The sequence below is a fragment of the Pteropus medius genome, unplaced genomic scaffold (assembly GCF_902729225.1).
Source record: "Pteropus medius unplaced genomic scaffold, Ma_sr-lr_union100, whole genome shotgun sequence".
NCBI lineage: Eukaryota > Metazoa > Chordata > Mammalia > Chiroptera > Pteropodidae > Pteropus > Pteropus medius.
The window spans coordinates 12,165,273-12,192,901 of record NW_024346667.1 but is presented as its reverse complement, the minus strand read 5'-3'; the positions used below and the strand labels follow the sequence as shown (position 1 = coordinate 12,192,901).

The following is a 27,629-nucleotide window of genomic DNA, read 5'->3' as shown; positions in this document are numbered from 1 at the left end:
GTAAAGGGACCTTAAAATAGTGGGACTGGTAACATTCTGTTTCAGGACCTGAACACTATTTACACAGATGTGTTCACGCTATGACATCACAGCCAGCACACACCATCTCTGTACTTCTCTGTAGGCATACTGTATTTTGATGGACATTTTATTTTAAAAAAGATAATGGTAGTTTGAAGTCCATCCATTAAAGCAACCTCATACCTAAATGAATAGGTATTCTTGGCTTCTCACATCCGAATTGTTGGCGGATGATAGAATTCTCTGTGATGAGATCTCTATCAGTAATGCCTCAATGTCAGTCATTAGCCTGATGCTATTTACCTGGAAATCAGACGTGTGTATAGGTAGCCTAAGAAAAGACTTATTTTTCATTTTGTATTATCTATAGGCATTTTCTAGTCAGCTTCCCTTCTTCCTCATAGGCATGTGGAAAGAAGAGACAATAGGATAAAGAGATACAAACATACCCCACCTTGAACCAATTGTTAGTTTTTCTTGTAATTTGTTGGCTTTCCCATTTAAATTTGTCTGCAAGTTTAGCTTCTCACCAACCAAATGAAGCTCATTTCAGTGCTGTAATCCTTCCTCCTTACAGAAGGAAAACCGATCATTGTTCAGAGCGGAGTGTGAGAAAATTAACATAGAAAAGGTTTGTTCTTGATGGAATTCCCCGGCCCTCAGTGCTAGGGAGAAGCACACACGAACCCCAGAGCGAGCGTTGGCTTATCTCAGTGCTGCCGTGAGAATGTACACACAGAGACGAGCCTTCATATCCCTGCGCCCATGAGGCTCTTTACCCTGTGCCCTGGGTAAGTGACATGCTCAAATGTGCACAGCCAGTGGTGGCAGTTGGGACTGGACTCACGTCATCTGGCTCCAAGTCTGGGTTATTCCCAGCATTCATTGGGAGACATGATTAATAAGAGACAAACTTGCATGTGCAAAGTGGGGATTCTGCTGTAACCAGGATGTCTGATCTGGGGTACCCCAAGAAAATTTGGGTCTCTGTACCCCTGTGTCTGGTTACTATTAAGTCCCTCTTATAACCAGGTTTGGATGTTGTCAGGGATGACATGCAGAAGCAATGTCATCTGGAAACCCTATTCTTTTTCCCCTAGTTACCAGTAGAAAAATCAATAAATCCAAAATACTGTAAATTTGTCCAGGTGTCCTTGTGTCCTGTCTGCTTCCAGTTCACTGTAATGACTGACATTATTACAGAGGCAATGCTGATAGTTCTCATCACAAAGAACTCTGTCATGAGCCAACAATTCTGGTGTGAGAAGTTGAGGATATTTATTTGTTTAGCTTATGAGATTGGTTTAATGGATGGATTTCAAACTACCACTAAGCCTATAGGTACTTCTTAAATCCATGTTGTATAGTCGAATTCCTCCAAATTACTCTAAATAAGAGACCTTGATGAATTTCTCCTAAACGACTATGAAGAGATTTCTGTGGGTGAGAAGAGTGACACTCTGAGCACAGCTTCTTGGAGGGAAGGCAGGGCTACTGTCCTCTAGACTAGCTGTGAGGGGTGGGAGAGAGGGCAGCTGGCAGGCTTGGGTCCAGTTTCCAGCTCTCTAGCATACACCTCGCCTGTAGTCAAAACAGTTTGCCCATTTGCTTTTCACATTACCTTGAACTTATTAAAGTGCCCTTTGGATAAGGAAAGGTCTCCACCGAACTTGGAGAGGGCACAAGGTCAGGGGGAGACCCTGCAGCTAGTGAGAAGCCCTTCTCTCTGATCTGGGACTCTGGTGAGGGTGGGAAGCTGGGAGATGAGCCAGGAGCAGCCCTGGAACCAGGGAGCAAAGGCGTGAACACTGGAGAAGTGTGTTCAGGTCTTTGATCTGCCACTTCCAGGCTGCAGGTAAGGCTGGAAAAACAGCTTAATATTCAAACTTGGGTTGCCTACTTTGCAGAGAGGGCTGTGTAGAGGCGCAGATGAGCCAGAGAACGAGTTTTGCAAAAACTGTCAATTAAGTATGGATAAGTCCGTGTGAGTAAAGATAATGGTGGTGATGATGATTTCCACCTCCAGCCTGCTGTGAGGGACAAAAAGATCCAGCAAAACACATGCACACAACTATTGCAAAGACAAGGGCCGCGAGCTGTGGCCCTGCCAGCCCACTGTAACAGCACTGAGCTTGTTCTGGACCAGAGCCTTAGTTAGAGTCACTGATGTTCTTCAGTCTGTAATAGAGTAAGGAAATAGATCAAGGAAAGCTCCTTGAGGAGGAAGTTATGGAGACCCAACCCTACTAATTTTACTTAAATTTTCATCCATTCATTATTTTATAACATTTCACATTTCTTTAAAATATAGTGCTTTCACAAACACTGTTAGTAATCTTGTATTATCTCCATTTTACAGGTGAAGAATCAGGCTAAGATCAGGTAAATGAACTATCATCATACTGCTAGGAAGCTGTCCCGACTTGCACTCCGGGTTCTGACTTCGAGCCCTGTGCTCCTGGAACCAAAGTTCGGCGAACAACAGAGGTAAAGAAAGAAATGGGAGGGAGGAGAGAGAGAGGGAAAGAGAGAGGGGAGAGAGGAGGGGAGCGGAGGGGAGGGAGGAACAAAAGTAGGGAAGCAAGGAACGATAAAAGGAAAAAGAAAAAGAAAGGAAAAGAAGGAAAGAAAAAAATCACTTGAGAGGACCGGAGAGCGCGTTTTACGCAACGAGCACCAGAAAAGGAAGCTCACGGGTGTGTGCTGACAGGTCCACTGCGTGGTGCAGCGCGGTGTCCACTGTGCCCCCGAGTCCCTCCCTCCCTCCCTGCGGGTTCAAGCACCCGCAGGACCCGCAGCCCTTCCGTCTCTACCCTTCTTGTTTCAGTTGCTTACGAATTCACTGAGCCGAGCCTCGACCGATGAGCCCCTCTTAACAAGTGGCCGCGGTCTTGTTCCAGCGCTGGTCAGAGCAGGTGTTGCGGATGCCTCGGAGGGCGCCAGCCCTGGCCATATCGCTCAGCGCTCCGAAACCCGGGCTTTAGGGATACTTGGGGTCTACGCGGAGCTCAGGAGGACTCAAGGTCGTAATGACCAGAGAGGTGGAGGGGTCACATTGACCCCTCACACCTTAGCACCGCCCGCACCAGTGCACTCTCGCATAGAGCTGCCCAAGTGAATCAATGCATGGGGGCAAATTAATGAAGAAATGAAGGAATGGAACGAGTGATAGAGCCCGGGTTCCCGCGTGCAGACAGCTCACACGCTCGGGACCGCGTCCGTGCCAGCAATGTGGCGGTTAACATCTGGGTCCTGGACAACCCAGGCCCGAGTGCTCTTTGCGGACGAAATACAAGAAATTAAACGATTGGAATCAACAAACACAACACATATCCTCTCCGCGCCCGCCCCCGCTGTTTTCTCCATTTTCGCCTTGGGTCTGTAGGACCCAACTTGACCGCTCTGCGCTCCCAGGGGCCCGCGCATCTTCCTAACCTGGTGCCTGGGCGCGGCCCCACCGCGCGCGCTCTGCTCAGGAACCGCGCAGGGAGGACGCCAGAGGCTGGGACCAGAGTGGGGACATCAGCGGCCTGCAAAAATACCCTGTCCCCTAGAGGTCTCTGACGCTGAGAGGCACTGTAATCACCCTGCAGCGGCAGTGGGTTAGAAAGAGCAGGAGTCAAGTCCTCCCAGCGGTTTTCGGCTGCTGCGCAAGTCCCTCTGCAGGGATCCCTTCTCCAACCCCTACCTCCTCCCACCAAGGAGCTGCCCTTCCTGGGCCAGGCGTGGCCCTAGCTCCCCGCGGTTCCCAGAGCATTCTAGTCAGGGATTTTTCTAAAGGAATTTCTGGCAAAAGGGTCCGACACGGGAAATGGCCTAGGCTTCCCGGGGTAGGGAAGTCCGCCTGGACCGTGGACACATTCTATCCGCAAACCTCTCCCACTCCCAGCTCAGTCCCCGGCGCCAGCCAGCCCCGCCGCTCCGCCCTGGGTTCCAAGATGCTCTCCGGCTACGGGAAACCCACATTCCAGCCAGCGCTGCGCCGCGCCCTTTGCTGGTCAGCCCTGGACCGCGAGAGCAGCGGGTTGGAACGAATGGGCCTAGGGTGCTGCCGCTCGATCCTGGCTGGAAGGTAGAGGAAAACTAAGCAATCTACTTTATGCGGAAAGCCTGGTCTCAGATGAAAATTATCCGGGCTTTAGAGATTAAAATTAGGTTAAAAACGGAGAAATTGCATTTCTCCATCCACTTGCTATGTTTTAGCTGTGGGGCCCGCCCTGGAGTGCATATTGCACCCAAGGCACCCGTGAACTCAGTCACTGCGCGTTGGGACATTAAAATCTGGACTTAGAACTTATGGGCTCTATGTCTAGAGTTATATTAATATCTGCCACCAGGTATGGAGTTTGAGCTTCACATATATTATATACCAAATCTTCGCAACAGCCCCATGGGATCAGTCTTCGTTACTGTCCTGACTTTAGGATTCGGAAAGGAGGCCTCGAGATACACCCGACTTTCTCAGAGTCTCTCATTAAGTAACCCAAACACCGAAGACAGTTCCCGACTCCAGACCCCACAGTCCTCCCATGACAATGCTACTTCCTTTTAGGGTCGTTTCTGTGGAGCACTGCACAGGGATTGCTGCGCTCAGTAAATATTCGTGGGTTGAATTCGGGGATCTAGTTAAGTTTTATGATTGCTGTGTTTTATACAGTAGGGTGTGTCTAAGCCATATTTACTCACTCATTTATTCATCCACTTATTTGGCAGTTCTTGAGCGCCTACTGTGTGCCCGGCGCTGAAGAGCCAGGGATGTGCCCCACTCACACAAGACAGGGTGACGCGGGACCTGCCGTCCGTGGCAGGGGGTTCGAGTTCTCAAAGGACAGCAGTAAGCTCCCAGCCCGAGTTAAGTGCAGGCCCAGAACCTGCAGCCCGGTCCACCTTGGAGTGTCAGGATGAGGAGAACTCGGGAGCTCCCAAGTCATGCCAAAGCCGTAGGGGAGGCGGGGCGGGGGGCTCCCCTCGCTCGATGGGAGCTGGTGGGAGGGGAAAAAGAAAATACAAGAAGGGAATTCTTCGAGAGGAGAGCTAGAGAGGGAAGGGAGCTGGAGACCCGGATGCCGGAGACTGGGGTGGGATGGGGCAAAGGCGTGTAAGGAGAGAGAAATGAGATGGCCGAGGGAATAACTGAGAACGCGGCGGTGCTCTCCCGATAGCCTGGGCGTCGAGGGGGGCCCTGGGCTGGGCACTGAGTAGAACCCGATGCAGGATCCGACCCCAGCCTTGCCAGACTCTGGCGGCCGCCAAAGTTGGCTGGGGACCCGGGTCATTTTAGCAAACCAGTAGGTGTGTTCTCTTAAGAACGGTTCACATGCTACTCTGGGGGGATTCATGGTCAATGTCTCTCGCGCCCGGCCATTCCCAGCGAAACCTGTTTGGCTTCGGTTCTCCGTAGGATTCCACGCGCGGGAGGCGTTGGTGGAGTCTGGCCGCGGGAGGTGTCGGCCAGGGGGCTGGAGTCCGGCTCCCGCTACCGGGCGAAGCGACTGCGGCGGGCGCCCGTCTCCCGGCTCTGCGGCACCTGCGCCCGGAGCGGGCGGAACGGCAGGCGGCCCGGGGGCGGCGGGGCGCAGATCCCCGGGAGCGAACCGGGAACCAGGAGGCGGAGGGGCGGGCTGGGGGCGGGCGCGGGGAAGCGGCCCTCCTTCCCACTTCCCCTCCCGGCAGGTTGGACGCAGGGAGGGGGCCGCGCGGAGACAGAGGGAGGGGCCGCGCCGCCTTCGAGTGCTATTGGAAGACGCGACCATCCGAAGCTGATAAATAAGGGGCCGGGCCGCGGCTGCGGGCCAGGTTGAACGCCCCGACCCGTGCGAGGGCCAGGTCAGCACCGGCCCCGCGAGGAGAAGCGAGGCGACCCCCGCGCAGCCATGGCCTCGCTGCTGGGAACTTACTCGTGGCCCGAGGGGCTCGAGTGCCCGGCACTGGAAACCGAACTGTCGGATGGGCTGTCGCCGCCGTCCTCCACTCGCCCGCCGGGGGACAAGGGCTCGGAGAGCCGTATCCGGCGGCCCATGAACGCCTTCATGGTGTGGGCCAAGGATGAGAGGAAACGTCTGGCGGTGCAGAACCCGGACCTGCACAACGCCGAGCTCAGCAAGATGCTGGGTGAGTAGCGGGCGGGCGAGGGGCGCGGGCAGAAGCCGCCTGGGGAACGCGCGCCGAGCGAAACAGGACCTGGCGTGTGGGGACGCGCGGGAAATGCGAGCGCCCCTGTGCCCGCGAGGCTGGCATCTGTGCACGCGTGGGTGTGCTCGCGGGGGCCAGGATTCAGAGCAGGGACACCTTGGCAAGACTCAAAGTGAAACCGCGCGGCCCGCTGGGGTTGGCCCGGCAGGTCCACTCTCGAGGACGGGAGCGGAATTGGGGTCCCTAGAGGACAGACAAGGCCTGGCAGCATTCAGGCCCCGGGTCGCCAGCGCAGGCGGACCCGCGCGCTCAGATAGGCCGGGACGGAAACGCCGAGACGAGGTGGAACGCCTGGCGTTTGCTAGTAATACCGGAGTGGGAAACTCATCATTCCCCAAGCGTTACCACTGGCACCAGCACGGAGGGAGATTGTAACTTACTTATTAACGAATATTGTGAAGCAAGACCTTGCGGGAACCCATCCCTGTTTTGATTATTAAAGCAAAAGCAAAAATAATAAAAGATAGATAGATAGATAGATAGATAGATAGATAGATAGATAGATAATAAAAGTCTGCGCAAATAAACTCCATTCCAGACCTTCCCTCTCAATCGCAGGATTTTAGATTATCTGTTCCTGATGTTTAGGGGCCAGTGAGGGTCTGTCCTGGATCCCGGGAGGTGTTGCTCCCCGAGTGATGATGCAGTGTCTGGACTGGGGACAGGGGCGCCCAGAGAGAGGATATTAGGGCACGTCGAAAAAGCCGGATTTCTCATCGGGGTTTCTTGTCTCTCTTCTGTCTGGAGCTGAGCACTTTTCAACTCCTCCCTACTCCTAACTTCTTTAGCCCCTTGTGTTAGGGGTTTTTTTTTTTTTTTTTCGTTTTAATGGGTGGAAACCTTTCAAAGTACTTTGTGTGTGCAGCGGATGCCAAGCCCTGTGAGGAGGGACAGTGTGGTCACCCGAGGTTGTCTCTGCCCTCCCCAACCACTCCAGGCCTAGAACGATTGGAGCCGTTTTCCTTTTCGTTTTTCTTTTTCCGTTGGAGCTCTGGGCTCTTTCCGGATGCGAACCATGGAGTGAGGCCCCGGCTTCTGCTGGCTAAAGCCACAGGCCCGCAGAGAGGGTCCCTCCTGCAGTCTGGACACCCTTTCAAAGCAGTTGCTGGAGTGCTGGTTTCAAAGCGCCTCCTACCCACAGGCGAGCCTCCCGGCTCACTCTGCCCAGGACATTTCAGGGGGGACCTTCCTCCCTAAAAAATAAAAATATTTAAAATTGTGTTTTACACTGTGTTGGCAAAAAGGCAAATACATTAATATATACAATAAAACATTTTCCTTGACACCTGAATGTTCAGATTTTTTCTCAGATTGCTAAAGAAACGAGACACTTTTTTTTTTTTTTTTGTGAGCCCTAAAAGTTTTTTGGTGAGCCCTAGATGCTGTGCCTATTACTCAAACAGAGCTCTTGTGACCAGGATAGAGTTGGGTGTCTGTTGCAGACCCAGGAGAACTCAGGTTGCGGAGCCTTGTAGGGGTGAGCCTGCCTGCTTCCAGGGAAAGGGTAGGCAAAGGGACTTGGGTGACAAATGCCTCCTGTAAGCTGATCCCTGCTGTCTATTTGCACTTAGGCTTTCCGAGGTTACAGTTCATTTTGCAGGAAAGACACTGATTCCTTCCTGCTTAACCACACAGCCCTTGGCACTGGGTGAGGGAAACCAACCTGGTGTTGCTTTTTTAAAATATGAACTTTCTAATCTATTCATAGGGGAGCAGCAGGATGACCTAGTTGCACCCCCATGATCTTGCCCAGCCCTTTCCTTTCTGACCCAGGCAAAGAAAGGACTGGATGTGAGAGTCCCAATTTTTTTGACTATAAGTTTTCTAATGTTTAACATTAAAAACTTCACCCAGTAGCACTAGTTTGATTTTTTTTTTTTTTTACACATTTTGAATGAGAAAGCACATAAAGGCAGCTACATGTTTAGTGGCATTTAAAATGAACCTGTATTTTATTAATACTGCAACATCCAGATACAGTTAAAAACTAGAGTCACATTTTATAATAGTCAGTCCACGGGCAGGGTGTGGGGTGTCTGGATCTTGGGCCTCCTGTAACAACTTTGTAGCTTCAAGCCCAGGCTAGGAACTGAGGACTACCCCCAAATCTGGAGTTCCTAACACTTTTCAAGTTGCCCTTTTAAGTGACAGCTAATTATATTAATTGTCGACTGTCAGAATAGTTATATAGACTTTCATCCCAGGAGGCAGAACGCCTTCAATAATCACCCTCCTCCAGCCCCCTCTGAGGGCCTAGTGTGCAGAGTCAGCCATCGCAGGCACTGAGGGAGGGTGGCCATACACACATCTCTGTACTTGGCCCCCTGCAGAGGGCTCTCAGTGGGAGATGTGGTCCCCGAGCCTATCCTCCAGGTTAGTGGCTCTCAAACTTCAGGCAACATTAGAGTAATGGGGAAACTTGTCAAAGTTTTAGAATTTGAGTCCGCTCTAGGGGCTAACAATCTAAGGGATCCAGACGTGACCTTCAGAAAAGGTTGCTGCAGCTGGAGGGATGTACAAATGCACTTTGAGAGCTGAAAAAGAGACACTACAGCAACTTATAAACAACACACAAGCAAGTAAGGAGGAAAAAGAAATACAAGTGAAACCAACATTTTAGCACCAGTGGGATACGTGTGTGCAATGCTTTTTAAAGAGAGAGTTTTGAGTTGGGTTGCATCACTATATATTTTCTAGTGAGTAAAATAGTGACCTGGGGAAGTTAAGGGTTTTGCTTCTGTATGGAAAGTCAGTGGTCAAGCAGGTGTCCCTGCCATGGTCAAAAGGTCCTAAGTAGATGGCTGGAAGCTGTAGCATGCGTGTGTGTGTGTGCGCGTGCATGCAAGCATAACATACATGGTGCAGGCAGATGCTAGTGTTCTGGCCATGGTCAGGGTTCTTCAAAGAGCCGGGTTCTACTTGACCTTCAGATGTAAGGGATAATCATCTGTTACCTACTAAGTGAGATCCTATAATATACTTACATCTGTGAAACGTCTGACTCAGCCTGAGTTCCCTCACGGGAAGGCCTGTGAAGTTTATGCCATAAATAATATAGTATCATTTCCCGAGAAACAGTGATAATCAACGAAGACAGAAAGTTTTCATAATTAGAATTGCCTGTCCAAGGGTAAAAGGAGCCCAAATCAGTGTTATGGCTGTCACATATTTTTCTCCTGTGGCTGAGGCTATGTCAGGTGGGCCTTTCCCTGTGAGTCCTGCATTGTTTACATGCTCGGGTTATCTGGTGGCTTTTGTATGAGAAGTGATGTGACTGTGTGTAGTTGGCTTGTGGTGGTTTTGCAGGATGCAGGCCGGGAAGGTTGCGTTGGCCTCGCTGCAAGTGCAGGATCTGGGCTGGGAAGAGGGTTCGAGGAGCTCAGTGTCTTCCCCGCCCTGGGTGGAGAGGGGAAACCACCGATGGGATGGGGGAGGGCGCGTGCATGTGTGATGCGTGGAGGCACGAGTCTGAGACAGGTGCAGCCACCGCGCAGATACTGAAAGTGGCCTTCTCTGACTTGTGTGAGCAGGAAAGTCGTGGAAAGCGCTGACGCTGTCGCAGAAGAGGCCCTATGTGGACGAGGCGGAGCGGCTGCGCCTGCAGCACATGCAGGACTACCCCAACTACAAGTACCGTCCGCGCAGGAAGAAGCAGGCCAAGCGCCTCTGCAAGCGCGTGGACCCCGGCTTCCTCCTGAGCTCTCTCTCCCGGGACCAGAACGCCCTGCCCGAGAAGCGGGGCGGCGGCCGGGGGGCACTGGGGGACAAGGAGGACAGGGGTGAGTACTCCCCGGGCGCCGCCCTGCCCAGCCTGCGGGGCTGCTACCACGAGGGGCCAGCGGGCGGCGGTGGCACCCCAGGCAGCTCGGACACTTACCCATACGGGCTGCCCACGCCTCCGGAAATGTCGCCTCTGGACGTGCTGGAGCCGGAGCAGACCTTCTTCTCCTCCCCTTGCCAGGAGGAGCATGCGCACTCCCGCCGCATCCCCCATCTGCCCCGGCCCCCTTACTCCCCTGAGTACGCCCCCAGCCCCCTTCACTGCGGCCACCCCCTGGGCTCCCTAGCCCTGGGCCAGTCCCCAGGAGTCTCTATGATGTCCACTGTACCCGGCTGTCCCCCGTCTCCTGCCTATTACACCCCTGCCACCTACCACCCTCTTCACTCCAACCTCCATGCCCACCTGGGCCAGCTCTCCCCGCCTCCTGAACACCCCGGCTTTGATGCCCTGGATCAACTGAGCCAGGTGGAACTCCTGGGGGACATGGATCGCAATGAGTTCGACCAGTATTTGAACACTCCTGGCCACCCAGACTCTGCCGCCGGGGCGGTGGCACTGAGTGGGCATGCCCCAGGCTCTCAGGTGACAACGACGGGCCCCACAGAGACCAGCCTCATCTCCGTGCTGGCTGATGCCACCGCCACATACTACAACAGCTACAGCGTGTCATAGATGCCAAGGCTGCCCGCCCACCCCTGCCTCGCAGCGGCCACTCTCCTTTCTGCGCACTGAGCAGAGGCGGACTGCGCCGTGCTGCCGCCGGTGGGCTGGTGTGCACAGCCCGCCCCAGCGAACCGGGTTCTGCTCATGCCAGTGCTCCCTCCGGGCCCCTTCCCAGCCCGCCCCACTCCCTGCAGCCTGCATTTTGAGTATATTCCTTCAAACGAATTTTCACTGGCTATACCTGGGAATAAGGCAAGGTAGTTGCTGAAAGATCCTGGTCCCAAGTACAATTTTCAACGACCTTTCCTCCCTGTCCCCATCACAGAAACAAATGTGTGAAAAGCCCAGCCGGCGCTCTCACCTCTGGCTCCTGACATAGTCTTAGCGGGTACAGCCCGCCTGATCTTTAGATCTTCCAGGTGGGGAGACCCCTGGGCTGGGACTCAAGAGAGCAAGGGCTGGCGACACCTTGACTGGCCTCTCCTCCCCTTCCAGCCTGTCCTTCCATATATGAAGTGGGGGACAGATGACACCTAAGATCCATTCTTCTCTGGGGTTTTCTAATTTAGGATTCTCTCAAGGCTAACTAAAAGGAAAACAAAGTTTGACTCAGTACACTCAGTAAGGTGTAACCTGTGATAATTCCGCGTGGGCAGCTAAGGACACAGGCTTTCTGCACTCGGGCTGCCTTCCAAAATGATCCTAGTCTTCCGAAAGGACTCTTCCAGTTTGAGAAAAAACAGTCATCTCGATTTGGGAAATTAACCACTAAAGTTGACGGTATCATTGAAAATGAGATCGAACCCAAGCTGTTTCTCTAAAAGTATATTTTTTAGGTAAAGTTTTTTTTTTTTTATGACACATTTCAAGAGACTATACACAACCTAAATATATACAGTGTGTGACACACACAGACACTTTCACGCACACCCTTACTTTCATGTATGTGCAGCCTAAATCAGATACTGTTGTTGATATTGGCTGCTTGTCCACTCCCTGTTCGTAATGACCCAAAAAGCAGGGGACCTAAAAAAGAATTTCCTCCAATCTGAATGTGTCGATTTCTTGAGCAAAGTTTTAGCACACCCTCCCCTCTGCAGATGCAAAAGGAGCTTTCTTCCGGCTCTCTCTATCTCCCTCCCTCCTTCCTGGGATTCTGCATCCCACACTCCATCCCCATCCTTTGCTCTTTCTCTACCCCTGAATTGACCACTAATTCAAAGATTCCCCTGACTTCAAAATTTCAAGCCTGATCCTCATGGCTGGGATGGGAATTCGTCCTCCTCACCAGCCAGCTGGTTCTTCCGGTAACATCTTCAGCCAACACTTCAAAACAACTTCCCCACTGCACTCTCATAGTACTTAATTCCCAAAGAACAGAAATGCACTGTGATTCGGAAAATGTTTCTGAGCCTTGACCCCACCCCTAAAACATTTCCGTCCTTCTCTCAGACCTCCTTTGAAGGAACATACCTAAAAGTGAGTGAAAAGGCAGTAGTTTGTCTTTTGATGTCAGCATATTATTGCCCGTATGAAATATGTAAGTGTTTTATATATTCTTCTACTATTTTCACCTTATATTTTGTATTGTTGAAAGATCCTTTTTTTTCCTTCCAAGGAGACTTATTGTAAAATCACTTATAAGATATGATTAATCTTTACACTATTACTGTATGTGACGTTTGGTAATAAATAGTAAATCGTTGACAATATGATTGACTGGTGCAGTTCAGAATATGTATTAATAATCTTGTAAAACATGATCGCAGACATTAAGCTAAACGGTTCCGTTTTTTGCTAAGAACTACACACACTTTGGAACAGTGGTGGATGTTATTTTGTCTAAAATATTTAATTTAAATAAATTTTTTTTTGTACCATGACCATTCTATCATTTGAAATCTAGTTTTGCAAAAAGAAAATGTTTCCAAGTGAGGCATAGATATTATACCCAGTGCTACTTATAGTTTTGGTCAAAACGTTTTCTATGTCGACTTTTTTTTTACTTTAAAAAGTTGTCATCTTGTAGATGTGGCTCATTTTATGAGTTACGGTAAAGAGAGAAAGCATCGTTATTATTAATATTGAAAGAAAAGACCAATTCCTAGCCTACCTGCAGAAAAATTTCCTCCCCAGCCTGACTTCACACTTATAAACTAGAACCGGGTATCAATTCAAGATAGGAAGTTCTGCCCATTTATTTGCTAACTTAAGGCTGTTATATATTTTTCCTTCTTTTGGAAATAGCCTTGAAAAATACCTGGATTACCTTCTTTACTACCTATTTATGGATGTAGTAATAACAACACACGCGTGCTCTCAGAATTTGATGGAATGTTGTGGAGAAGGCAGAGGAGTACACGGATCAGCAATTAAAGGATGTAACATCTTGTGAGGTTTAGGATTGAAATGCCAGCCAAAAAGTGCCTGGAAAAAAACTGCTGATTACTCAGTCCCCATGCAGGTCACCCATGTCTGGCTTTCTTCTGCGATGAAGCAGTTGTAACTTGTTCGAATCAAGGGTAGTCTTGTGTTCTCTCAAGCCCTCTGGGCCAAGGAGTGGGTCTTGGAACGACCCAACTGGGCATACGTCCCTCCTTCAATTTGGATCATAATCTATAGTCATTACTTTAATAGCACTTTATAGGTGTAGGGAGTTTTACAGCGAGTTTTATGGGCTATTTCTCATCCACAGCCCCGGGTGGGACCCTGTTGTCTATCCACCCCATTGAGCAGCCAGGGACACTGAGGTCCAGGGCAGGAGGTGGTACAGTGTAACTTATCCCACCTGGCTGGTGGAGGCTGAGGTTTTGGCCCTTGTCACATATATTTGTTGGCAGCGACGGCTTAACAGTCTCACGGCTAGAGGCTTTGTGCCTTTTTTAGTGCTTTTTACCATGACATGGAATTACTGTACATGCGGTCCAGTGCATACCTACCACAGCCCAGGGAAAGAAAGAACAAACAAAGAGGAAATTACAGGGCCAGAGACAGATGAGACCTGAATTCACTGCTGCCCGGGCCCATCATGGAGGCTGATTGGCAGTGCCGGTTGCAGGGTCATGAGTTGGCTGGAGGACTCATCCGGCTGTGTCTGCCCGAGACCTTGGCCATCAACACTGCCAAAGGGGCATATTCATTCCAGGACATACCGCGGGGGCAGGGGTGTTGTCTCTGCTTCTGGGAGGGCAGGAAACAAGCAGCGACTCGGCTGCTCTTTCATTTTACTTACCTGTGAGTGAAACAGTTGTGCCCAGAAACCTGAGGCATTTTAGAGTTTTAGCTGCCCATTCCGGGCATCCAACAGCCCCCAGGGACAAGGGCCTTTTTTGCTTTGGCTGGTGAGAATTTATGGGTAAGAATAGTTATAAGTTTTTTTTCTAAAATGTAGATGTGACCGTTTCAGTCTTTTCCCTAAGATCCTTCAGCTCCTGCTCGTCCCCACGGCACACGGAGTGAGTGAAGAGGTAGGTTCACATGAGGCCAACGAGGTTCATGCCTCTGAGTCCCTTCTGCAAGGTCCTGGGAGGAGGATGTAGTCACATGGCCATTTGTTCTTATAAATTTGCAGAAAGGAAGATTTTCGGTGTCCTTTCCTTTAAAGTCCCCTCCCCCAATTGTGCAAACATCAGGACCCCTAACACCTGTGTTGGTCTCCTGTGAGTACCCCTGTGGCAGATTCTTTCCTTTCCAGAAGCCTCTCACAGTCCCCCTCTCCCTTCCCATGGTGTATCTACTGCACAGAATGCCTATTGTTCTTTGAAAGTGCTCTCTCCCCTCTCCGTGTCCCCCCGCAAAAATACTTCTGTGTTTTTCCCATGCTTTTCCCTGACCAGGGATTTCCATCAGCTGTCTGAGGACATCCCACTCACTGTCCAAATCCAGCTCAGACATCCCTGACCTTCCCAGGAGAAGGGCTAGTCACTCCTCCCTGAGCTCCTGCACACCTTGAGCAGATGTCTTACGGCACTTAACACCTAGCTTCGCAATCATCTACCCATGGCACATAGTAGCTGCTCAAGAAAACAGTGAACAAATAAATAAACACCTGCAATGTCCTGCAGGTTATTCTGGTTAATCTTGGTGAGAAAGACCTAAAACATCTGGGTTCCTAATTTTCTGGCCCATCTCTCTGGAAACCAAGACCCCGGAGCCTTTGTGTGTGTAGTTCCCAGGCTCTGAGGCTGGAAGTGAGGCAGCCATGGCTATTCACTCTTACCCACTGGAGTGTTGCCTGGAGCACACAGGTCGGAAGATGGCCTCGGGGGCACTGGGGGAGAAGCTTCTCTTTCATTCTATCTTAGAGCAGAAGAATAGAGCTGAGGACAGATGATCTGTAACATTTCTAACTGTCTACTTTTTCTTTTGAGAAGGTTGTGCTCTTGACTTCACCCCAGTGAAAGGAATTTGGACAGATGGAAGGTGGGAAGGAAGGAAGGAAGGCAAGATGGAAGAAAGGAAGGAAAAGAGGTATCTCTATCATCTATCATGTATCTATCGCCCATTTATCTCTCTATCATCATCTGTCTAGCACCTACCCATCTATTCATCTATCCACCTCACCCACTCATGTGTCTATCATCCTTCTATCCATCAGCCCACCCACCCACCCATCTATCTATCGATCTATCAATCATCTATTGGTATTTTAATTCTCAAAAGAGGCAGTCTTTGTAGAAAGTTTAAAAAAATAACATCATAGAGAAAAAACAATTCATCTATTGTCTACAACTTAGAGACATTACTGAAAATTTTTTGCATATATTCATCCAGTATTTTTTTTTTTTTTGGTCTAGCTCTACATACACATATGTCTTTTATAACAGACATTTTGTTCATTAATATTAAATAAACATTTTTCTATGTCATTAAACTTTATAGTTCTGCAAAAAAAAAATGTCTTCTTTGCAGTTGAAAAATCAATATAAAACTTTTTGGAAAAAAGAAAAATTACCCACTACGACCCTGACAAAACCATTTTCAACTTATTTATTTTTGTATGCTGAACTCCTAGACCTGCACTCATGTGTTCAGAATTGCATCTGGTGCGCTCACAGCACAGACGTAGGGCTATTGGTATTTGGCTTTATCCTTTCAACATCCTGTTGTAGAAGGTTTGCCACATTGATATTTGTCCTCACATTTGTCATTTTCGATGACAGCACTATACTTCAGTGCATTAACGTAGCTTAATTTACCTGATCACCTCCTTGCTATTAGATAACTGAATTGTTCCATTTTAATTTTTTTTTGCCATTATAAGTAACACTGCAGGGAACATTTACTTGTTTACGTCCCTTGGCTGGATCCCAGTAGGGTATCACTGGGTCTAAGTGTGTGAACAAGTTCACAGGTTTTACTTCAAACTGTGTGATTGTTGTCTTTCCCAAAGAGTCTCGACTAATAGTTTAGGCACAAAATGACTCGGTTTAATTCGCAGAATGAACCGACTCTTAACAGGAAGAATTCGAAGACGGTTTATAACTGACTTACATCTAACCAGGCTCAGGTGGCTTCCCTTGTCACAGTGGCTTTGTCTTCTCGAGGACCTATTATGTGCTTGCTGCTAGCTTCCATTGGCAAATTGAGAGTGTTCCTTTCCCTAAACACCACGTGGATGGCATGCCCTTCCCTGAGCATCAACTTAGTATTTTGGGGAAAGGATTGTTCTGTCAGTTAGCCAGGCAACTGGATTGGTCTCCCAGAGTCCCCAGAGCACAACCGTCTGGGCTGCCAGCTGCATTAACGGGCCCTCCGAGTTCTAGACATAGCGGGAGGGTGTCTGGAAACAGCTGGAGTGGGAGTCTGGCCTTACCCCATCACTGGATTTTGACTGGGACTTCAGTAAATCCTAGACCTGTTCTTTCATCTAAGGGGGCACTTAAGGAATGTGTGGGCGCTTGAAAAATTGTAAAGCTTAATATGTGTGTACAGAATACCTATTGTCTATTTTAACTGCTTTAGACAATTTCCATTTCTTTTAGGCTTGGAGGCAGGTGAGAGTCTGAAAAATCTGGAGCCATGCGTTCAGCGATTGTCATCTCGGGATTGTGTGGAGGACTCTGTCGGTTTCTTTCTCTGGGCACTGAGCTGGAATTGACAGAGACCATTGGCTCATTTAGTCCATTCTCCTGCCTCTACGAGGACTGCCTCTTAACCATCCTTGGCAGATGGATTTCTGTTTGATTTGAGAGTCCTCTAGCAAAAGAGATTTTTTTCCTCTGGAGGCTAGTCTTAACAAGTTCCATCGTCAAAAATTCTTTCTTCTGCCACTCCTAATTCCCTCCTGCTTCAGTCCAAGTCCATGTCCACTCGATGTCCTTTCTGGAGGTATACACGCTTCGTCCGCATCTTGCCCCGATAGTCCTCGTCCCCAAAGGCTGGTGGTTGGCTCTTTTCCTTTTGGTTATGGGACCATGTTTGAGGCATAGCAGGGGCTGTGGTTCCCTCCAGACCCTCTCTCGGGTCTGCACTCCCCTTAATCAGAGGCTAAATGTTGTATGGACACTGGGAGAGGGGAAGGTGGGGGATTTTGCCAGCGAGTGGGAGGGTGGATGCTGTGGGCATTTTTAGAATGTTCTGAACGTAGGTGTAGGGTGTGGTCATTTCTCAGTGGTTTGCATCAGTGGATCAAATAGTCACTCATCTTCTATCCATCCAAGGGACTGTGGTGTGGCAAAAGTCTAGAACAATTAGGGGGGACCTTAAAACAAAAAGATTCCACTGGATTCTGGAAAAATCACTAGATTATGATGAATGAAAGGCCTTTGCAGCCTGCAGGGGCCTCAGGGAGCTGGCTATTGTGTCTCATGATGAAACCTGAGAGGTGAGGCTGTGACTTCCAAGGATGAGAGGTTATTCGCAGAGGGCAGGTGGCCAAAGCTATCTGCTTGCTCCCTCCTATGTCTCTTCACCCTGGTTTGTTCTCATCATGCTAGAGAATCCAAGAGAGATCTCCTAGCTCCTCTGTTCCGATCCCAACAAGTCCATAACTTTCTTTTTCTCTATGCCCTTCCCTGATGAACAGAAGCACCAGCTCCCATATGTAGGGGGCTGCGAAGGTCAAGGAAAGTTTGTAACATTAAACTCTGCAAGAGAGAACATAATAAGAGAAAGCAATGTGTTCAGATGAAGATCATCAACTGACGGAGGTGCCCTAATGTGAACAGAGCAGCCCCATTTTTACTGGAGAGAACACGGGCCTTAGAATTAGGATATTCTCATCCCACCTCTGTGACCTTGAAAAAAATCACTGGCGGTCAGAGCTGGAAAAAAATCGTTATCATTCTGTCAAGCCCCAGATTTGATGAAAACGGAAATGGAGGCCCAGAGAGGTCAGGGGATTCTCCTGAGAGCCAGCAACTGAGCTCAGAAGCTGTTGGAGGGTTCTTGGGGTGGGAGGAGGGTGAGGGGCCAAGCGAGACCCCTCAGGGTCAGGCGGTCAGCGCTTCTTAGCAGCGCCAGCCAAGTAGCCGGACAGGGATGAGGGAGAGGGCACCCCATCGCTCTCTCTGCTGAGTCAGAGTTCTCAGCAGTGGGCAGGGACTAGTGGCACAGATACAGGAATGTGGGGTGACAGGGAGAGGGGCCGTGGGAATGTAGGTGGGAGGGAGGCAGGAGCCCTGTGTGTTAGCACGCCTTCAGGAGACTTCTCACAAAGATGTTTCTTCTCATGTTCCTTGAAGCCAAGATGATCTCTGTGGGTTTTGGCCCAGGAGAGCGAGGCCCGGATTGGGCCTCCCTAAGGCAGGCAAGCGCCCTAGGCTTCCCAGGCACTTCAGGGAACAAATGGTGGCTTCTGAAGATCAGGGGCACGAGGAGCCCACCTGGACATCACTGGGAGATAGTGCCCCTTTGTCATGCTTCTGTCATCCCTGCCTGCCCCACCCTGTGACCAGACTGCAAAAAAAAAAAAAAAAAAGGTCATCAGGCAACCCAGGGGCGGAGGAGGGCTGGAAGGCCAGGCGCCTGGGCAGAGTTCCGATGGCGGCAGACCCAAACACCGAGCGCTCTGCCTCCCCAGTCCTTTGGAAGACAAGGAGGAGGGCGAAGGCACACAGGAGGGGCTGGAGAGGGCGGAGGAGCAGCCAGGCTGCTGAGTGGTTTCCTGCCCCTGGGAGCTGCTGTGACCAGGAGGAGGAGGATGTGGCCAGAGCCCAGTGTTTCCTGTCTGATAAGCCAGCCCCTCCCTGGGAGCCCTGGCTGGCCTCCCCTCCAGCCCAAAGCCCTGCCCAGGGAGGGGCTGGCTAAGGAGAAAAATCACTTCTCCAGATTAGCTGGCCCAAGCCGAGTCTTCCTCCCCCACCCCTACCAGCCACAGGAAATGGGGCTGGGGCACAGCATGCCCAGAAGTCCCCACCTCAGGGCACTCAGGCTCCAGGCTCGGGGACTCCTGTTTGTCTGGGGACCCACTGCCCAGCTGCCTGCGCATGGAAGCCTTCTGGCTCCAAAGTCAACCACTTCCAGGAGGGCAGTGACTGCGAAGTACTTGTCAGATCTCACACTTGGAGTTTGGGCCTAGAAAATGGATCAGTGCATATACCAGCCCCCTTCCAGTCAGCCAGTTGTCCCTGGGCACTGAGTAAAGAGGGTGGTGGGGTGGGAAGGCAAGATGCCAGGCTAGCACTGAGGGAGGGGCAGGGGCTGGCCCCCAGTACCCGGCTCCTGCCCTGCTCTGCCCTGACGGGCTGTGTGGCCGGAGTGAGACCCCCACCCTCTTAGCTTTGCTCCTCGTCTGTAACTGGGGTGACCATGTTTGAGCGAGGGCCTTCTTCCCTCCCAACATTCAGGACTGAGGACTAGGGTGCTGGACTAGACCATTTCTAGGAGCACCAGGGACAGTAGCCATCTCCGAAATGAGGACAAAGGCCAGGGTGGAGTGGGGGCTGCTCAGAGACACATCCACAGACATGAGCCTCACCAGGACTGTGGGCCACCAATGCCCAGTTGAACCCCCTGTCACAACAACATGGCTCTCCCCAGGCCCACCGCCCCAGGCATTCCACCTCCAAACGTGGGTGCCAGCACCTTCTCCACACACCCCCAATCTGCTACCCAACCCATTGGTAAAGGCACCCCCTCTACCCTCACTGGGGAGCCAGCTCTTGGTAATAAAAGTGCACAAAGGGAGTATTTAACGCCCAGCCCGGAGGAACATGTGCTTGCCCTGGAGAAAGCATTCGCATGGGTGTCAACAGACACCTGAGCATGCACACTCACGCAGACGAGCAGGCGGCACCTCTGCCTTTCACAGGTGGGGTGCACTGCCGTTTTCAAAGAGCCATCACATTGGGTACTTCATGTGATCATCACAGCAATCCTGATAGAAGTAAGATTATGCCCATTCACAGGTGGGGAAGTTGATGCTCAGGAAGAGCAAAGGGTCTGAGTAAGGTCATGTTGCTGGCAAGCAAGGATGGGGCACAAATTTGCCCTCTCCTGTTCCTACCCAGGAGGAGGGGCTATCTGTCAGCCTGACCCTGGTGGGGAGCAACCACACAGCCACAGCTGAGCCTGAGCAGCTGGTGGTGGCTGAGGGGAAGGTAGGGAATTCCCTGGGCAGCAAGACAGCCTGCAGCCCAGCTGATGGCGTGAGGCCACCCGAGCTGTCTCCTCGGCTGCGCAGCCCTCCCTGATCTGGGGTCTCCTGGTCATGGGAGACCTGGTTTGGGGAGTGGTGGGAAGGAAGAAACATCGGGGCCTAAGTCTTGACATTTTATACTCTGTAGGGCTAGCCCAGCCACTTGCCACTGTGTGACCTTGGACAAATCACTTTCCCTCTCTGAGTCTCTGCAAATTAGGAGACCAGACTTGATAGTTTCCAGGAGCTAGAATACCCTGGTTTTCTGAGTCTGTGAAGCAAGGAAAAGAAGAGAGTCCCCTTCTCTCTGCTCCTGGTCTTGGCAAGGGAGGGGTCTCTAGGGAGGTGGCACTGGTGGGGTGTCCTTTGGCAGTGACAGACATAGTGTGCCCTTGAGCAGAGGTAGAGCTGCACACACCTGTGCTGGAGCTGCGGCTCCCTCATCCAGGCCCTGAACACCTCCCAGTGCATCGCCCACTCCTGCCTCGGCTGCCCTGGGCTGCCGCCCAGCCTCTGTCACCAGGCCACAGCATGAGGCCCCCAGAACACCTGGCCTGGCCGCATTCCCACGCATCACCCAGGCCCCGGTCCCACCTCCTTGGAACTCTGCCTCATCTTGCCCACATCGCCTAATCTCTCTACCTCTCCACGTAGGGCGTTGAGTTGGACAGGATGGGGCAAGTGGCTTCTGTCGTCTGGGCCCAGCCTGGCAGGTCCTCATGTAAACTTGATATCAAAGAGCACCCTCCCTGCCAGGCAGGACAGGGTGCAAAGGTCGCATCTGATCTCCTGAGGGGGTCCATGGAGACTCCTGAATGCCGTCCCCTGCCCCACGACTAATTATCCACTTCGGGCCCTCACGGTAGCTATCGTCCTGAGCCTCACCCCCTCCGATCCAGCGGGAGGGTCCATAAGTTCTGTCCCCCTTTTGCTTAAGCTTTCCCTATCAGGTACTGCCAACGAGGCGAAGCTCAAACTCTTCAGAGGGATATTCAAGTCCCAAATAACCAGCCAGCCTCTTCTGCCCTGACTCGCTCCTCACGGCCCGCGTTGTGTTCTGGGCATAGCAAATTTCCAAATAGGATTTGTTTCCTCATACCCAGTTTCTTTGCATAGGCTGTTCCCTCAGGCTAGATAGAATGCCTTTCCCCACATCCTTACTCTGTGGATTCCTACTTACGTCTCAGGACCCAGCTCAAATATTTCCCCTCTCAGAAAGCCTTTTCCATACACTCTCCACCTATCCAAACTATCCTCCCCCAACCCCCATTCCAAGTGAGTTTGCGGCCCCATTTTCTGCATATTCCTACAACTCTCTCACATAGCACCCTATGAGTGTTGACGCAATCTCTCTGTTTTTAAGCCTCTATCCTCCCACTAGTCTGGGAACGCATTTATCTAGGAAAGGCATCTCATTTATCTTCGATTCCATGTGGCCTACTTTGTGCCAGGCACATAGTAGGTGTCCAATCAATATTCGTTAGATGATGAAACAGCTGCTCAGCTCTAACACGTACTGGTCCGTCCTCTGCTCAGTGTTCGAGCTTAGACCTGTTGCTTCATTTCTCTGACTGTTTTTCCCTCTGTACATTGGTACTGGTTAATGTGAAGAGTTTTAGATTATGGTAATAAATAGAGGCAATGGGAATAGCTCAGGAGATGATCAACAGTGAGGTATAAATTTGCAACACAATTACCTTTTGACGATCCTTGGAAAAATTTAATTCTAGCTGACTCTCTGCTACTTCCTAGCCTGTGTCCATCAGTCAGGAATAAAAACTACTTGGAATATTGTCCCCACCAGAGCAGATTAAGAAGAAAATTTGTGCTGCATGTGGAGGTGCAACACACACACACACACACACACATGGGGCTACTGAATGCACACATTTATTACACACACGCCACATGACTCCCTTCTGAGGCTCCGAAGAGTAAAAAAGACACACTAGGGATATCTTTCGTTTTCTATTGACCTTAAATGTGAGACAGATACAGGGGCTGTCGCTAATAATGATTAGTGTTGGGGTTTATTACAATGAGGAGCTGGCTGCTAATTCTACAGTAATAAAAATTTTAAGTTCTCTTTGGAAGTAATTTAGACCTTTGGCAATTTCCCTTGTCCAGGCCTAATTTAAAAATTGTTAATTGTTTCCTTTATTAAATGTGTTATGTAGGTACATACAGAAAACTTGGAAATACAGAGACACAATGAGAGAGGGAGAGTTGGGGGGAGAAGTACCCTGTAATCTCACAGTGCAAGATCTTTTGTTAACATCTTGTCGTGTTCCTTCTAGGCTTCTTTACACATGTATGTGTGTGCTTACACAAATGTTTTTGAACTTTATTTTAGAATAGTGGGATTATATTGTTCCATAAACTTGCTTTCTAAAAAAGTAAAAATGTAGCCTGAATCTCTTTCTGGGTCAATGTGTGCCTTTTGAGGGGTGACGAACATTCTTTGCTGGGCTCTTCTAGGAGTCACATTTCTGTTCCCCATGTTACTGGACCCCAAGAATGTCCTGCAGTTTGCTGAAGAAGCCTGAGCTTTCCTCAATGAGGACCTTCCTCTTTTGCCACAAAGCAGTCTACCTGCTGGTCTGATGAGCAAAGTATACATGCCCAAGCTTTGGGGTTTCTCAGCCTTCGGCTGCCCCTTTTCCCTGGAGTACAGCCACCCCCAGGTCTCCCATCAGGGCTTGTCCCCACCACCCAAGAAGTATGCGGTGTGTGTTATGAAAATAAGTAGGCATTGTTTTCACTTTCTAAATGTAGGTTATATTTTCTGTTGAATATCAGTTTTCAGACGCCATGTTTCCAGCCCTTCGGTATCACTTGACCTCCCTCTGCACTCAACCAGCTGCCAGTGGCTCTGGCGAGAAGGGTCCCCTGGCACAGGTTGTGAGCAGCGAGGAGCACTGGGATGCCCACTTTCAATGCCACGGGTGCCCAGGAGGGAAGTGACTTGTCTGAGGGCTGCTCCATGAGTCAGCAGTTTGGCCCAGCTGCCCTGAGAGTGCTGGGAATCGGCCCGGGCCGAGGGCTGCCAGATCTCAGCCTCTGACGTGCGCTGTCTTGCTCAGGGCGGAAACTTCTCTTCCTGGAAGGAGGGGCAAAGGCCCTGGGGTGTCCCTGGGCCTAGAGATGGCTCCCTCTGCTAGAAAATTCACAGGGGGCTTTTGGATGGTATTTTCCTGTGTGCGTCTCCTTTCTCCAGCCAGACTGTGACTGTGCAGGATGTGGCCTTCCTGTCTCCTGCACCTTTCCAGGTTGAAGCCCTTCTAGCTCGTTGCTGTGTGGGGAGAAAGGGCTCGTAGGAGGGCAGAGGCTTGGGCCTGGCTCTCAGCCCTCTGGTTGCTGGCTGGGAGCCCTAGCGTGAGGTTCTTAGTTTCCTTGAGCCTCAGTTTGCTCAGCTGGAAGAATGGGGACACTGAGAGCCCCTCAGAGGGTAGATGGGTGGATTGAACTTCCCTGCTGTCATCGAGTGACTCAGAGCAGACGCTTAATAAATGAGCACTTTTCCTTTTGCCTCATCCTGTCCCTGACCATCTGGGCTCCTAACCCTGAAAACATCACTCAAATTTAGACTCTTTCCATATTCTTCTCCCAATCTTTGTCTGCATTGTATGGGCTTGCAAGGAGCAAGCCCATGCCCTCTTGAACAGGCAAATTTGAAAACAAATAGGGCCACAAAAAAATGTGGCTCACACAGGCTCCCTGCTTCCTTTAAGTGTAAACTGAGCACAGAGACCTCCCCCCCCAGCCTCCTGGCAGGACATTTCAAGTCCCTGGATTCCATCGGTCAGGTTACCTCTAACCATCCGCCCTTCTTCCCAGCACAGCCTTTGCTCAGGTGGGCACTCTGCCTGCTCCAGTGCCCTGACCTGCCCTCCCTCTTTCTGAAGCCTCCTATTCCCGAAGCCGACCTTCCTGTGCCCTCCTGGGGTCCTGAGGTCCCTCCTAGGCCTGAGTCCTGCTTCTTCTGTGACTGGCCCACCCCATGCCCGTGGGCCTGTAGCCTTCGGTCACACAACACTCTCCAGACCAAGTGTGCTGTGTTTCAGCCTCTTGTTTAGACTGAACCTCCTAGAGGGGAGGGATCACATCAGTGTGACAACCGGTTTAGGGAAAACAGTAGATGGTGAGGATTCGGTGAGATGGGCCTGGGTTTGAATCCCAACAGGTTACTCATGAGCTTGGGAACAATAGGTAAGTCCTCAACTCCTCCAAACCTCAATTTCCTCAACTGTACAATGAGGATAATGAAATAAAGTAGCCGGCACTAGGTAGGTACTGAATATTAAGTTAGAGATGTTATTTTATTGTTATTTTTGCATTCTCCTATATGCCATGCGTATTCCAGGGGTTTCACCATTGCTCCCAAAATGGGGAAGCAACACACCGTTGATGAGACAGTCATGGGAGTGCTGGGCTGGGCCATGTGGCCACGATGGGCACAAACACGAAACAGGCAAAGCTGCACACACAGACCTGGTTGGGTCCAGTCGGAGCCTCTCCCCCACGTTGACACCCTCGGCCCTTTCACAGGCTCCCTCCTGGGCTCGGTGTTTGAAGAGATTTCAATAGCTGCTTACATCAGGTTGGAGTGTGGCATTTCCGGGGGATAAAGACTTGAAAGGGACACTGAAGACAGGAGTTCCTTATGGGGAAGGCAGCCCTTCCTGCATTCCTCCTGCCAGCATCACAGCACGGTGGGAAGGTCCACACTGAGAACTGGAGCACTGGGTTGGTATCTGCCCTGCCTGTCGCCATGACGGCGACCATGGGTGAATCTTTTCCTTTCCCTGAGACTCAGTTTCCTCAGCTGTACCGTGAAGGACAGTCTCCCGAGAAACTCTTCTGGGGTAGTGGAGCCTGATAACATATTGTACCAGATTCAGAAAACTGTCCCTGTTCTCACTCTAACCCAGGTGCCTTGCACACTTGGCCGGGAGCCACATCGCCACGTTCTTAGAATGTTGGAGCAGGAAGGGGCCTCAAGAAGGATACAAGTTTTACTTTGCTCTTCATTTTAAAAATGTGGGCACTGAGGACATTCTCTTTTTTCTCACCTTTTGGAGTAGGTATGAAAGAACTTTACAGAAAATGTCAGAAAGCCCTTTGAGCTCTTTAAAGGACATTTTACAAGTTCCACTGTGAGCTATAATAATAAAATGTTGATGGTTGACGGAAGTTTAGACTTAATGCATTTTATGGTAGAAATGCTATGGAATGAGTAAAATATGCTGACGCTGCTGTTGGGGTAAAAGTTTTCTGAAGAGAGAACAATGATGATTGGTAAATTCTGATCAGCGTTGCTCAAATCCTCCATTTGATTTTGTGTGTGCAAGTTGTCAGAGGAGAAGTTCTGCTCCCTGGGCCCTGAGTAGTTTTCCACCTAAGAGTAGATGCTGTGGTCTCGCTCAGAGTCCAGAACAAAAAGGGTGACTTATACCCAGGAGCCAGTACACATGTGGGCAGGGCGGTGGTCTTGGCTACAGGGACTGTGCCTTTTGAGGCAGTGGATGAGATATGAACTCTCATCCAGAAGGAGGGTAGACATTCTGGTTGCTTCAGTTATGGCTTCACCCCCTATTAGCCAAATGACTTTGAGCAATCATTTCACCTGTCTGAGCCTCAGTTTCCTCATCTGTGATGGAGGAAGCATTCCCTGCCCTGCCTGTCTCACTGACCTCAGTCAGATAATAGGTGTGAGCACGCTGGCTCAAACCACTGCCAGGGTGGAGGCTGCCTCCAGGGTGATTGGATTAAGGAGTAACCTCTCAGTCAATCTCTCCTTTTCCTCCTCTGCTTCCTTTTACATGCTGCCTTCCTTCTCTCAGGTTGGAATCAGAGTTACCAGCTGCTCTGACCTACTAGAATCCCTACAGCCTCACAACCAAGAGAGAGAGAAATTTGCCAGCTGTAGGTAGAAAAATTCCTGAATCAATCACCGTGGCTGGGGATGTGGTGGGTGGGGTAAGGATAAAGTATTTTGATTGGTCTAGCTTTGGGTCATGTGCCTATGCCTAGACCAATCACTGTGGCCAAAAGCAATGGAGGACTATGATTGGTCCACTGGGGGCATGTGCTCATCTTTTGGCCAGGGAGGGAGGCACTGTAGCTGGGAGTCCTCATCAGAACCACCTGATTGGGGCAGGAGGTGGAGAACAGATCTTCAGAGTTGTTGATCTGGACAGTCAAACTGTAAATGCCCATTGAGGTGTAGTGTTATTTTATAGGGCTATAGGTGTCAGGTACCATCAATATTTTTGTTGTTAGCCCTGTACCTGAGTTCTGTGAGGATGACTAGGGCCTAAGATCCTACTCCATTCTGAGTACTCTGTCTGAGAAGAATGAGGACTTGATTCCTTACCCATATTCCAGTATCTAATATGTCTATATTTATATCTTTATATCTATGTCTATCTATCTCTATCTCTATCGCTATATCAATCTCTATATATCTATATCTATCTATATCTATATATCTGTATCTATATATCTACATATATCTATATGTATATTTAGAGAGACTTATTATAAGGAGTTAGCTCACATGAGTATGGAGGCTGGCAAGTTCAAAATCTTTAGAGCTGATATTTCAGTTCAAGTCCAAAGGCAGGCAGGTGGCTGTAGAAACAGGAAGAGCTGATGTCTCATTTCAAAGGCCATCAGGAAGGAAGGATTCTCTCTTATTCAAGGGAGGTCAGTGTTTTGTTTAATCAGCCTTCAACTGATTGAATGAGAGTCACCCACATTATGGAGGGCAATCTGCTTTACTTAGTCTACTGATTTAAATATTAATCTCATCCAAAAACATCCTCACAGAAACACCTAGAATAATATTTGGCCAGGATTTATCACAAAAACACCCAGAATAATGTTTGGCCAGGATTTTAGACAGTCTTCTTAAAGTAACTGATGACTTTTTGGTTAAACGTTGATGCTTCTTGAGCAGATTTGTGTCTTGTTTTTTTTATGTAATTGTTGACATCACTGTGATTCTCAGGTGGATGGTTAACACAGATAACCATTTTGCACATGTTACAGTTTCATCATTAATTTTCTCAAAAAAGAGAAAATCAAGATAATTTACATTTTTATTACTCATGTACTTTCCTTTTTTGTCGAACTCATTGCTACTAAGAGTTATTGAAAAATGAAAATGCCATAGCAAACACCAAGATAAACAGTCGTAGATTCACTCCAGATAGTAAATGGCAAAGTCTCTGCAGCAAGGCTGCTCCTGCTGGCTGTCTGACTCTTGCCTTCTAGCTCTTGCTCATCATGCATGTACCTCTCACCTGTCACTCCCACCTTCCCCGCTGACTCTGGAACCTGGTGGCTTCATGCATCTCGCAGGCTGTGACTCAACTGGCAGGAGCAGCA

The 27,629-nt window shown here is 49.9% G+C and overlaps 1 protein-coding gene and 1 long non-coding RNA gene across 2 annotated transcripts; one reads left to right on the top strand and one right to left on the bottom strand.

Annotated features, from left to right (window-relative positions):
* Positions 1-5,756: 5,756 nt before the first annotated feature.
* SOX7 (SRY-box transcription factor 7) lies at positions 5,757-12,540 on the top strand. Its single transcript, XM_039876065.1, has 2 exons — positions 5,757-6,132; positions 9,744-12,540. Exons 1-2 carry the CDS (start codon positions 5,895-5,897, stop codon positions 10,664-10,666), a joined length of 1,161 nt encoding a protein of 386 aa, XP_039731999.1. The 5' UTR covers positions 5,757-5,894; the 3' UTR covers positions 10,667-12,540.
* LOC120613343 (uncharacterized) lies at positions 6,755-10,167 on the bottom strand. The gene is made up of 2 exons (XR_005655673.1): positions 10,091-10,167; positions 6,755-7,406 (listed from the first exon to the last, which is right to left on the bottom strand). It is a non-coding gene; the product is annotated as an uncharacterized LOC120613343 (long non-coding RNA).
* Positions 12,541-27,629: the final 15,089 nt, after the last annotated feature.

What these genes read in the sequence shown, in the direction of transcription:
- SOX7 (XM_039876065.1), top strand. Translation starts at nt 5,895, where the DNA reads ATGGCCTCGCTGCTGGGAACTTACTCGTGGCCCGAGGGGCTCGAGTGC. An exon ending in CGAGCTCAGCAAGATGCTGG is followed by an intron (nt 6,133 to 9,743) that starts GTGAGTAGCGGG and finishes TTGTGTGAGCAG; the next exon opens with GAAAGTCGTGGAAAGCGCTG.